At 36.3% G+C, this 13,400-nt stretch overlaps 1 protein-coding gene across 1 annotated transcript; it reads left to right on the top strand.

Annotated features, from left to right (window-relative positions):
- Positions 1-1,556: 1,556 nt before the first annotated feature.
- On the top strand, positions 1,557-12,388 carry LOC121249547. The gene is given in 26 exon segments (XM_041148246.1): positions 1,557-1,780; positions 2,124-2,678; positions 2,770-3,026; positions 3,131-3,220; positions 3,520-3,654; positions 3,764-3,885; positions 5,379-5,543; positions 5,913-6,017; positions 6,053-6,081; positions 6,287-6,391; positions 6,484-6,601; positions 7,421-7,510; positions 7,513-7,582; positions 7,682-7,799; positions 8,302-8,389; positions 8,392-8,515; positions 8,954-9,039; positions 9,042-9,153; positions 9,638-9,805; positions 9,912-10,017; positions 10,185-10,322; positions 10,481-10,639; positions 10,848-11,054; positions 11,511-11,705; positions 11,796-11,867; positions 12,039-12,388. Coding segments are annotated over 26 exon segments (3,621 nt in total). The 5' UTR covers positions 1,557-1,732; the 3' UTR covers positions 12,198-12,388.
- The last annotated feature ends 1,012 nt before the right edge of the window (positions 12,389-13,400 follow it).

Raw genomic sequence — 13,400 nt, 5'->3', positions numbered from 1 at the left:
CTTGCCTTGGTGGCTTGATGTGCCTCCAAAACAGATTGAAGAAAGATTAATCAACCAAGATATGTTGAAGATGGCATAATTAAATAGTTGAAGCAAGCATCATATATGATAATTTATAATCAACCAAAACAGGTTCAAGAAAGCATATTTAAAGACTTAAAGTAAGAACATAAACACAAAACAGATTGCAACAGATTAATCAACCAAGACATGCTAAAGATGTCATAATTAAATAGTTGAGTCAATAACTATATATGATAATTTATAATCAACCAAAACAGGTTCAAGAAAGTATATTTAAAGACTTGAAGTAAGAACATAAACACAAAACAGATTGCAACAAATTAATTAACCAAGACATGTTAAAGATGCCATAATTAAATAATTGAAGCAAGAACCATATATGATAATTTATAATCAACCAAAATAGGTTCAAGAAAGCATATTTAAAGACTTGAAGGAAGAACATAAACACAACAACAGATTGCAATAGATTAATTAACCAAGACATGCTAAAGATGGCATAATTAAATAGTTGAATCAACAACCAGATTGGATAAGATTAATTAACCAAAATGGGTTCAAACAAAGCACCATATTTATCAACCAAAGCATGTTAAAGAAAGTACTATTTCATACTTTCAACAAGAACATAAAGATTTAAAAGAAATGATCATTTGTAATCAACCAACACATATTAAAGATGGTGCTTAAGACATGGTGATAATTTATAATCAACCAACCATATTTATAATCAACCAACACATCTTTCAATACTTAAGACAATAACCAAACATGAACAATAAAACATCATTAAATACTTCAAGCAAGAACATAAAGCATTAAGCAATAACCAAATAGGGTCGGATTAATCAACCAAAACATTTAAAAGAAAGCATATTTAACTACTGAGAGCAAGAACATACAACCAGAACCAAATCTCCACACTCTAATCAACAATATACACAAATAAACCGAGACAACTTAGAGAAGCAAATGAAAAATTGAAAATCTATAGTAAATAAATATAACATAGCACCAGGTAGGAGGGGGAATAAGTTAAACTCACAATGGGCTATAAACATTGCTTCAAGCACAGATCTGTAGACAAGCTTTTCAGAATGCTTTTTTTCCTCAGTTCTCATATATGAAATATAAAGCTCAAAATATAGATTTGTAATTGTAAATAATAGCAAAATAGCCTAAAGCTCTAACAGGGCATATTCTGCCATTACAAAAAAAAAAAAAAAAAAAAAAACTTTTCAATCAAAGTGATGGACATTGAATAGTCACAAAGCTAAAAAAACATGCATATACGACTGGGGATGTTATTGATATATGGCAGAATAATGTCACATCACTGACCACACAACATGTTTGGCAAATAGTGTACTTAAATGATTAGATCTAGATCTATAATGTAACAACTAATAATACTATAATGTATAAAGAGTTAAGATAGAACTAGAATGAATTCTCGAAAATGCTCAGAATAAGTTGGTTGGTTATGGCAGATAAAATACTCAATTGGAAATCATTTAAATTTGAGGCAAAAGGTCCCATTTTGAAAACAAGGAAATGTCAAACTAGCCGTTGCAACAGTATCCCAGCGGCCAGCACGCTCTCTTTTCTTTTTCTTCTTCTTCTAAGCTCAGCTTCTCCTACCCTTTCAGCTTGTCCCATCCTCAATTCAACTGAAAATCTCCCTCTCAAGGTAACAAAATCACTAAAGATGTTCACGGAAGGCCTGGATGAAAGCGCAATCAAGTGGATCAAACAGGTAAATGTATTGTAACATCTTCATATTTCTTCCATCTTTGAAAATAAATCTAGCTTTTAGTGATATTTCCCTCGTTCTTTCTGTTTGAAAAGCGGGTCTAATAGTCATCACTTTTGAGGACCTGTATTTACAGTTTGCTGTGCTATCTTTGAGTTTCGGGGTCATTTTGTCAAGATCCACAAGCCCAGGAACCGACAAAGGCTCTGAACTCAATTTCTCGCTTTTTAATTAGGAAGGATCTTGGCGATATCGTTTCCATTTGCAATTATTATTTTTTCTAATTTGTGTATTCGTCATTCATTAGAAAGTGGGTTTCCTGAAGGTTTGTTTCATTAACCTGCAGGGATCAGATTTACAAGTGGAAGAGCCTCCACCCTTTCGATCTCCTCTAACCGAGAAAATTGCTCTTGACACATTTCCAAAATCTCCACTAGCGTACAGCTACGGTGGCGATTCTTTCGTGCCTGTCAATATTTTGCCTCCTCTCAAGTTCCAATCTTGCTTGCTGACCACGCATAGCTCGGTTGCTCCTTGCCTGGACGAGGAAGACGATGAGAGCGTAGCTTCAGTTGCGGATGATGATTATAACAATTATTCGGAGGAAGAAGCTTTGGGATCTAATGACGATGACATTGATTTCTTGGATAAGCCAAGTCTACACTGCTATGGTGATGAACAAGAAATAACTGGTCACAAACCCAGCACAAGCTTGAGTCGAGGTCGCGTGTCTTCTGTGAATAAAGTGTTGTCCAAAGAAAATCTCAGGATTGAAGTATCTGAAAATGTCAGAAGATATACTGATGGCCAATCGGGTACCAGAAGAAGTGCTCAGAAAGATGCAACCCTCAGGGATGGTGGAAGCGAGCCTCGTAAACGGATTCAACTATGCAATCTACATGTAGGGTTTGATGTCCTATGACTATGTAGGCAGAGGTAGAGAGGATTAAATTGCTTGTTTCTCATTGTGATTTATGTTTACGGTGATTTAGGGTACTCCAAGTCATCAATGGATCCAAGATTTAGCGGACTTGGGAACTCCAAGTGCACCTCCCATAGTTGATATGGGAAGAGAAGAAAAAGGCTTCGAGGACGTTGTCGGTCAAAAGCTGAGAGCTTCTGATAGTCTGATAGAAACCGATCTACCTGGTAAAGGGATATGTCCAAATGTAGGAGATGTTTTTAATGGAAGTGACGGTTTAACAGAATGTAGAGTACAATCCTTAGAAACCAATGAACTTGGTGGAAGGTATTGCAGATGTCAGCCTCATTTGACCATTCTTACGTTATGAGGATATGTTTTGTTTTTTGTTTTTTTTCTTCTTTGAAGTCTTTCGGTAATTTTTGTTTCAGAGAACAAAAAATCATTCCCGATGAAAAAGAAACGCAGATCCCGGCTTTGCAAACCAACCTATTGGATCCTTCACCTCATTATAATACCAGGTACAATCTAGGCCCCGTTCCATCTGATACTAGTAACTAGGAGATTGTTGTCTTCTGCTAATTTCTACCAACGACAAGACTTGACCCTTTTGTACAGCAGAAGATTTTCCTTTTTCCGTCCTAATATCTGTAGCGATGAATGTAGTAATACATATAAATACAGAACACTACAGAACAACAAAAATACACACAAAAAAGCCCCATTTGGTACATTCTTTTCATTTAATCAATTTTAAATTATTTTATTTCTTTGGTATAGAGCATCCTAACATTATGGCTAGTCAATTCTTTCATTGTAGTGGTCAATATGCCTGGCAAACATTGATTGCTTACGATGCTTGTATACGCTTATGCCTAAATGCATGGGGAAGAGGCTGCACCGAGGCACCTGAGTTTCTACAAGATGAGTGCGTCATTCTCCGAAGTGCCTTTGGGTAGGTTATGCTTTTCTTGATGCTAGTACATTGACACTAGATATTTTTGAAGTTTTATGGCCTTTTCCATATCTTATTGGGTATGTCTCCTTCTTCTCTCATTTTATAGGTTGCACAAATTTTTGCTACACCCCCAAGGTGTACAACCAAAGGAAGTTAGAACTACAAAGAGTGTTGAACAAATATGCTCTATGAACACAGAGAAAGTGGTAGGAAAAATAAGAGTGGAAGGTAAAGTTTGAAAGTTATTTCTATGCTATGTTTTTATGTAAATTCACTATTTGGAAGGACGGGGTTTTGAGTTACTTGTCATCCCAATAGATATTGTAGAAGTTAGGGTTTGGAGAGACAGAAAAAGAAATGGAAAAGAAAGAAATGATGGGTAGTTCAAAACTCTTTGAAAAATGTTTTACTCACAAAGAAATCCGCAAAAGTAAATTCACAAACTAACGTAGATTGATTTGGTACATTAGATTGTAAATCTACTTTTATTGTAAAGTAGATCTAACTAACATATCATATAAAACCATATTAGTTTGTGGATTTACATTAGCTTACATTTGACAGTTACATATTCATGAGGTACGGTTAATACAATCATGCCCTCTAGCCTCATTTGTTTTCACAACTCATTTCAATTCATCTCATCTCATCTCATCTTATCTAATCATTACAACTTTATCAAATCTTCACACAAAATAAAATAAACAATTCAACTTTTTTCGAATTCCAAAACAAAAATAATATTAAAAAATATATTCTAACAATACTTTATTTAATTTTAACTTTAATTTCAACTCATCTCATCTCATCTGCGAAAACAAACGAGACTAACACTTCCTTTCAGGGACACTTTGGGTTGTGCCTTCTGTGCTTTTTAATAATGAACCCATGTTAGAGCATATATGTCATATAAATCTAATTTGGAACAGCCAAGTTCCAACCAACTATGATATAAGGACTTAGTAAACATATTTGCATACATACTTCACAAAAGGTATAGAGATATAATCACTCAGTATCTTATCTTAAATGAAGTGACGATCTATCTCTATATGTCCCTTGTGAAGACGGAAATAAGGGGTTGGAGTTGGGTTTTCGGTTAGAGTTTTAGTTCTACGGAAAACAATGGGTTGGGGTCGGGTTTGGTGTATTTTGGGTTGTTTTGTCAAGGGCATTTTGTGTCATTAGGGGCTTCTAATATGGGTAAGTGTTTTCTTGTATACATTCAGTGTACTTGGTTATTTCTTTTTGATATATATAATTTTTTACTTATCAAAAAAATGTCTATTGATTTTAGCAACATTAGAATCAATATGTGAGCTTAATTATCACAATAAAATTGGAGTAGAGTAGGGGAGTTAAGAAGACGATTTCTTGAAAGAAGTGTTGCAACCATATTCGACTGAGTCATGCCTTGTATCAGTTTCTGCACTAGAGGTACAAAGGCACACTTTCCTAGAGAAGATACATTTTCAAGATTCCTAATATGAAATTCTCTGAGGCATAGAGAATTTAGGTTGTAGTTTAGGTTGTACATTGCAACCTTTCGTAGTTTAGGATGCATATTATAAAATGCGCGGTGGTTGGAATGTATTTCCCCTTTTTATATTCTCATTTTGTCTTTTCCAAACACTTGGCAGAAAGTAAATTTCCTTTCAGATTAAGTTCCTGAACATGGTTTTCTTAATTTAAACTAAGATGTAGTTGTTGGATAATGGCAGTGAAGAAACTTCGAGTAATACCAAGGAGGAAACTCAAGAGCACATATTCACAGCGAGGCGCAATCTACATGCAAGCAGGGGCAGAATACGTCCGGCATGTTTCATCACTGTTGAAAACTGGCATAAATTCTATAAAGACTGCCTCATTCTCAGGGACGACTGAAGGTTTGTCACCAAAAATATTTTGGAATCTGTTTATTGACTATAAACCCACTGGGTGAGCCTAAAGATGAAGCTTCTGGTGAAACTGCCATCTATGACAGATCATGCAAGTGTTTCAGCTCCAATTTTGGTACTTTAGAAGTTTATGAAATTTACAGAGGGGCCTTATTGTACCTTCCTTAATCAAAATACTTAGATTTTCAGAAGATCAAATGGTGAAAGAATTATATCTCCTATGCGGGGTGGTTTTAGTGGTTGTCTTTCACATATGTCAATCATGCATATTTGAAATCACAAAGATATTAAAAGAAGGACTGTTTATACCAGAAACTTCCCTGTTGATAACTCATAATTTCCTTTTCATGGTTGTAGAGCCATTTTCATGCTTGTTCCAACTGAAGAGTGCTAAAGAGGATACTGAAGGGGAACAGGGTTCTGCTATTTGCTTGTGCCCCGGAAGTGGCGATTATCATGTCTTGTGAGTAGCTATTTCCCCTTATGTCTTGGTGCAGTGTTGGAAAGAAAGTATTGGACACAGCAGGTTAATGTTGGCTTTTTCCTTAAAAGATGCCCTTTTGTGCCTGTTTGATGGTCTTTTTTTAAAATTGTACATACTTATGGTTGGTAAATAATATTCTGAAGCATAGCCTATAAAAACCAAACCATTGGCTTGCCTCTTCATGTTACTTGCAGTTTTGGAGATAACAAGCAGTGAGGAAGTGTCTTATTCACGTATCTAATTTCAGTTTTCCGGAGATCCAAGGGATGCTCTTTTGGTGGAAGTCCAAGACACAAAAAATTCAGTCCAAGGTCGAACTACAATTCCAGTTTCATCCCTTGCTGATAACCCTGTATGTATCCTTCATCTTCAATCTCTTATAGATATTGAGGTTGTGTCTATTCTGTTCATATGTTAACTTGATGTGATTGTCTGACCATCCAGAGTGACAGAATTCGGTGGTGGCCCATATACCATGATGATCAAGAATGTGTTGGGAAGATTCAGCTCTTTGTTGGCTGTACAGTCAGTAATAATGACACTAATCATATAAAGGCATGATGTCCTTGAACTCAACTTGGCTGAATACCACAATTCTTTACTTTCCTATTTTGTAAGATAACATTGTCTGGGAAAGTGAAATTGACTTAAATACTCATCCGGTAATGACCACTACAAAAAACATGCTACTAGTTGGACCTCATGTAAGACTCTTCTTCAAAAGCTCAATATATGGATTGGAGTGATATATTAAAAGATTACGTATAAGGCATTTATGCTATTTTAAGGCATGAAACTCAAACAGTCTGTCTTATGAATATGTCTAGAACAGGGTAGGATATGGATTATATTCAGATGATTTATATGTCAGATATCAGATTCTTATTACATATTAGAGTTCTAAGAGATTATGGATTCAGATAATTTCTTCAATACCTGGAGTTGGAGTTTGCATATGTGTGTGATCATTGCAGTTCTATAAGCGAAACAGTTTCTGGGTTATGTCCTTAGCTAGGTGCTTTATCTTTTATACATCTTGTGCGCTTGAGCTAGGCCTATTGATCATTTATCAATAAAATTTTTGTTTACCAATATAAAAAAACAGTTTCTGGGTTATTGCAGTTCTACATGTATATATTGGTTGGTGCTGTCTTCAATCCATGTATAGAATGGTTAAATGCTGTGTCTCTGAAGAAATGTGAATGTTAGGTCGTATCCGCATATTAGCTGGTGCTCATTTACCAAGCCATTTGTATAATGAGAAAATGTGGTGTATGTGATGATATGTGAATGTGAGTTAGATCAATGAAGTGTGTGTGCGCGCGCATGTGCATGCATGTATAAATCTATGTTTTGAACTGTTTTTCCTCTCATGTTGCAGAGTGGCCTGTTGTGGAAACTCTAGCATATGATTTATTGCTGGAGGCAGCAATGCGTGCACAGGAATTTCATTCCCGGAATCTGTGGTTACATGACCTTGGAAGTGGTTGTTGACTGAATTTGCAGACTACTATGGCGTTTCCAATTCATATACTAAGCTGAGGTGCTAAAGAAATGTAAATTTTTAAGTCAGTTTAAAATTAAAATGGCTATGAATATTTAAAGTTCTCAACATTTTCCCTTACCATGGCTTTTTTTGTAGATATCTTTCACACGTCATGAAGGTGGCCACTCCAACAAAAGACTGCTTAGAGCTTGTGAGTGAGTTACTTGTACCAATAATAAAGGCTCGAAGTGAGAAAACTTTGACCAGGCAAGAGGTAATCCTCTACAGAAGATCCACATTGCATACATTAGCATTTATTTATTCATAAGTCAAAATTTATGCTTGTCATTTACTTTGAAATTATAGTAGCCAAGCAGATGTCGTTAGATTGTGGAAGAATCATATAGAGCTACCGTCTCTATGCTATATGTATACATTTAAGAAGGTTATTGTTGAATGCAATCCTGCCTTAACATCTTCAAATTTGATCTCTAACAGGAACGACCCAAGTAAATCTTATAAACGGTGATCGTACATGCAATGTTATCCCCATCTGCACTCATATTGCTTCATTGTAGAAATTTGTCCAATTTGAGATTGAAGTTTGTTTTTTTGGTCATGTGTGTGTGTGTGTGTGTGTGTGTGTATGTATTATGATTGTCGAGCATATATAAATTGGTCCACTTAGTGCCTGTAAGAATTAGCATGTCATTTCTGTATATGCCCTCTGGCAAAAGATTTTTATTCCATTATTCTTTGTCCCATCTGTCTTGTAGAAAAACCTACTATTGGATTGTGAAACCAAAATAGAGAGTCTTTTGGCAAATGTTTTTGAGAACTACAAATCGTTAGATGAAGACTCTGCTACGGGTTAGCAGACTTGTTTGGTTCAATTCAAGAGTCTGCAGCACCAGCTCTAGCACCTGCTGTCCAAGTTTACACTCTCCTTCACGACATCCTTTCTCTAGACTCACAGACTATGCTGAAACCTATTTTCAGGTAAGTTAACCATGTTACCAACAACACACTATTTCCTTGAATAGAATTGCAAGTATATGTTCAAGTACCGGATGGAATTTCTGGTAACTGATATGGCATGCATAATCTGCCTTTTGATATTTGTAGATTATAAATTAGGCTAGACTAGATATGAAGATTGTTATTAGTTCCCCAGGAGAGAGACTGATTTTGCACGACCTGATGCAAATGACCTGTGAACTCACTTTGTGAAATCTTCTAAGCATCAGATGACAATTTTCCAACAGATCTAATATGGGATAACTGGATGATGCAGACTGGGACTGAAGACATGGTCTACATGTGAACGAAAGCCCATGAAATATCTTTATATATTAATTAGTTCAGAACTGCCTGTCTTCTTCATGTTTCAACATATCAGGCAGAATGGAACTCTAAACCAAATGGGATTCATTTGCAGACAGCAGCAAAATGGAGATGTCGGAAGCACATGGCAGAGACTGATGAGTTTATGTCAAGCAACTCTGAAAGCTTCTTATGGATTCCATTACCATCTCCACAGCATACTTAAAAATGAAGAATCTATTTATAAAGATAAGCAATGAAATTCAGGCAGACATCAAGATCCATGACCAGCATATACTCCCAAGGTACTGGGAATTTGATTCTGGAAACACTGATTTATAAATAATGAATGCTCATTACCTCACATAAGAGAAGGGAAAGGATCTTTAGTTTCTATTAGCCCTTCTAATAGCCCTTCTATTAGGATGTGAATTAACTTTAGCTATGATATTTCTGTCAAAAGTATCATTTTTTTTTTTTTTTTTTTTTTGTCATTAGCTTCTAAATTTTTTCTTTTGTCAAATGTGATACTACAGTTGTATTTTATAGTTTTGTATATGTACTAAAAACCATCTGCGAGGAGGGACTTCAATTCAAAGGGTGCTCACTTGCTTACACTGGAATGAGCATAAGACTTTCCAGCGATACCAATCAAGATAGTATGCTCAAAGGGAACTGCCAATACTTCCTAAAAATATAAAACTTCCAATTGGATCTGGAACTTCCTAAAATTTTATCCTGCATGCCTTACCATATCATGTATCTTCTGACACCTGAGGCTTTTTCCAGCTCAATTGACCTGTCCAAAGTCACAGCTGCTGTTTATAGTACTGAGTTGTGCAACAGGCTTAGAGGCTTCCTTGCTGCATGGCCTCCCTCTAGTCCAATGCTGCATGTAAATGAACTAGTAATAGCAACTGCTGATTTCGAAAGGGATCTTGAATCATGGAATATCAGGTCTGTGAAAGACACATAATACAGGTTCCTCAATAACTTTTCCTGCGTTTGTTTTGACTGAGAATATTTGGGAAGATAATGGTAACAACATTTCTGTTTGCTTCAGTCTAGTGCAGGGTGGTGTAAACTCAAGGAATTTGTTCCATAATTACATAATGGTGTGGGTGCAAGATATGCAACTTAGTTTACTTGAGCTTTGCAAAGCAGAAAAGGTATTTATGTTCTGAAACTAATGTCTGTATGCATTTTGTTTGTGCGCGCACTTGGGCATGTGCATCTCTCACCCCTCCCCATGCCAGCCCAAATCTCAATCGATAACTAAAGACACCGTTTGAATGAGGAACCAAATTAACCACTTGTGTCCAAAATGATGATACAGGTGCCATGGTCTGGAGTAATGACAAATCATTCCACCTCACCATTTGCAGTGGAAATGTATGAGAAGATCAGAGACAACCTCATTCAGTATGAAGTGGTAATCAATCGATGGCCTCAGTACTCATTAATTTTGGAAAATGTAAGTTCTGATTTGTTTCTTGTAGTTACCATCTAGAGGCCATTAGTGCTCTCTCTCTCTCTCTCTCTTCTCTCTCCCCAATTAAGTATACACACTTTTTTAAACAAATTATTCTTTCATCCGCTGAAACTTGGCCATTGCTTATTGATTTCTGAAAGGCTGTTGCAAATGTGGAAAGGGCAATCATAAAAGCACTGGAGAAGCAATATAATGATATACTGACGCCTTTGAAAGACAGTATTCAGAAGAAGCTTAATATGCAGGTTCAGAAGCTCACAAGAAGACAATCAATGACGATCTATTATGTTCCTAATCAAGTGAGTGCTTTGTATCTATATATGTTCCAGAGCTTGGTATCAATATTTAGTCACCAGGAATTTAAAGAGGTGTCGGAACTGAATTGAGGTCAAAGTTAGTCAGTAACAAGCAAACAGACATATTGATGTTTGCATATGTGCATCTACAAGATTTGCAGTTCTTTGCATTTTGCATTTATATATCTCAACTTTATTTTCTTGTCACCAGTTGGGAATTTTTCTGAACACCATGAAGAGAATCCTTGATGTCCTGCACATTAGAGTGGAGGAAACCTTAAAGTCTTGGGCATCATATCTGCCTACTAAGGGAGATAAGAAGTCACTGTTTGGAGAGCAGATGAATGCGATCACAGTTCTCTTGAGAACAAAATACAAGAATTACTTGCAGGCACTAGTAGAGAAGCTCGTTAGCAATGTAAGCTTTATCTACAATCCAATAACGTTTGAATGATACTCAAACTCACGTGTCTCTTTATATTAAATTGCTGTAGAAAACTAGAAACATTACAATTGTTTAATTTTTTAATCCGCTAGCAGCCACTGTAAGGAGCACAGTACATATAAAATAAAAGAACATACTCAGTAGAGCTCAAGAATTAATTTTGATATATCATTTCTCTTTCACATATCCTTGATCCTTACCCTAGACAAGTGAGAATGTGAACCATATTCCTCCTTAATGGTCAAACATGTGAAATATTTAATTAAATGAATTAGAGTGCGAATCCAAGATTCGAATCAATCAGACTTTAATACCATGTAAAATCATTACTTGTCCCAAAGTTTAACTAATGAAAAAAATTAGATTTAATTAATTGTATTATTTATTGATACAAATCATCAAAAGTTTATGGGAAAATGATTTTTTCAGATGCAAGCTAATCGAAACACGAGGCTCAACAGGATTCTGGAGGAAACAAAGGAAGAGGATGGAGAGGCTGAGGTCCGTGAAAGAATGCAATTGCTGAGTTCACAACTCATGGGCTCTATATCCAACTTGCATGAGGTTTTTACTAGTTGGATATTCATTGCGACCTGCCGTGGATTATGGGATAGAATGGGACAGGTGAAGAAAATCGTAGCGTTATCTACCAGGTTTACTACTAAATTTCTCCGAAAGTCTAATGCATTTCAAATTTTCAATTGTTTATGCCAGATTGTTTTGAGATTTCTCGAAGAAAGAAAGGAAAATCGATTTTGGTATAACGGATCTTATTATGCTCTTGTGGTAAGTAAATTTAAGATCACTCATCATTCGTCTATCTGGTTATTTTCAAGACCATTATGCATTCTCGCTCTGCATGCTCAAGTTTGTGGTGGGTGCTGCACTACCGTAGTCATTGCTCATGTACATTCCTGTCAAACTTGCGCCAATCCTATGATTTGTTTTGATTTGTAGATATTGGAAGACACTTTTGCTTCTCAAATGCAGCGATTGCAAGGAAATGCCCTACAAGAGAAAGATCTTGAGCCCCCTCGTTCTGTTATTGAAGCTCGATCAATTCTTTGCAGGGACACAGCAAATGCAACAGATCCGTCTTCCCTTTTCTATGTTTAGCAGCCGACACTTGTCCAACTGCCAAACCATGTTTCAGTACTTTTTTTATCTTTTTTTATTTATTTTTTTTTTTTTTATTTTTTTTTTTTTTTTTGAGGAAAACGGACTGAATTCCATTAGTAAGCATAAGAATATACAATATCCTGAATACAAGCTGGAACACACATAAAAAATAGATTCATCAGTTAAACCAAGTGCAGCTTTAGCTAAATTATGTGCCAATTGATTAACATCCCTCGGCACAAAATGAAATTCCCATTTCTGTAAGTTAGAGAGCAGGATCTGAATATCATGAATAAGATGCCCACAAGTGCCAAACAATCCATCTGATCTCTGAATCAGCTCCACCACATTCTTGGCATCACGTTCAAATACAATCCTGTTAAAACCCAACTACAAACAAAATGAAATTACCATAAAAGCTCCCAAAGTTTCAGCAATCTGTGGTTGAGGACATCCATGTTTGGGAATCTGCTTTGACGCTAGAACTTCTCCATGCTCATTTCTGATAATAATACCAACTCCCATTTTCTGGTGAAGATGATCCAAAGCAATGTCCCAATTGGCCTTAACATAACCTGGCATTGATGGCAGCCAAGACAGATTTGTTGTTGCAGAGAATTGGAAACTGAAGATTGCTTGAGAGATTGAAACTCTAGAGAATTTTGAGCCATACACAATAGCTGAGATGGATGTTGGAACATGTTGTTATGAAGTAAGTTATTCCTCCTGATCCATAAAGCTCTAGCAGTAATCATCATTAACTCAAAATCTACACTTTCAAGACATCCCTGCAGGAAGGAACATAACTAAGTCCATGAACTTGAGACCCGTAATATTACATTTCTAAAATTTTTTATTACAAAGACACCAGAGATCAATAGCATAAGGGGGCACTCCAACAAAATATGCTCAATAGATTCCTCAACTAAGAAACAAATTGGACAAAGTAGCACTGTTCATACGGGCCGGATTTTTTTTCCAGCCCGGTCCGGAACCCAAAAAACCGGATTTCAGTTCCGGGTTCTGGCCCGGATCAAAACGGATCCGGAACCCGGATTACAAAACCCGGACCAACACAGTCTGGGTACGGGTTCGAGACCCGGGTACAAGGTTTAAACCCGGTACCTGGGTCTTTTTAGAAAAACCCCGTGTATCTGTATCCCCCCCCCCCCGACTCACTTCTATCACCTCTCTCTCTCT

Source organism: Juglans microcarpa x Juglans regia, chromosome 2D (assembly GCF_004785595.1).
Source record: "Juglans microcarpa x Juglans regia isolate MS1-56 chromosome 2D, Jm3101_v1.0, whole genome shotgun sequence".
NCBI classification, from domain to species: Eukaryota; Viridiplantae; Streptophyta; class Magnoliopsida; order Fagales; family Juglandaceae; genus Juglans; species Juglans microcarpa x Juglans regia.
This window is presented reverse-complemented; position numbering and strand designations above follow the sequence as displayed.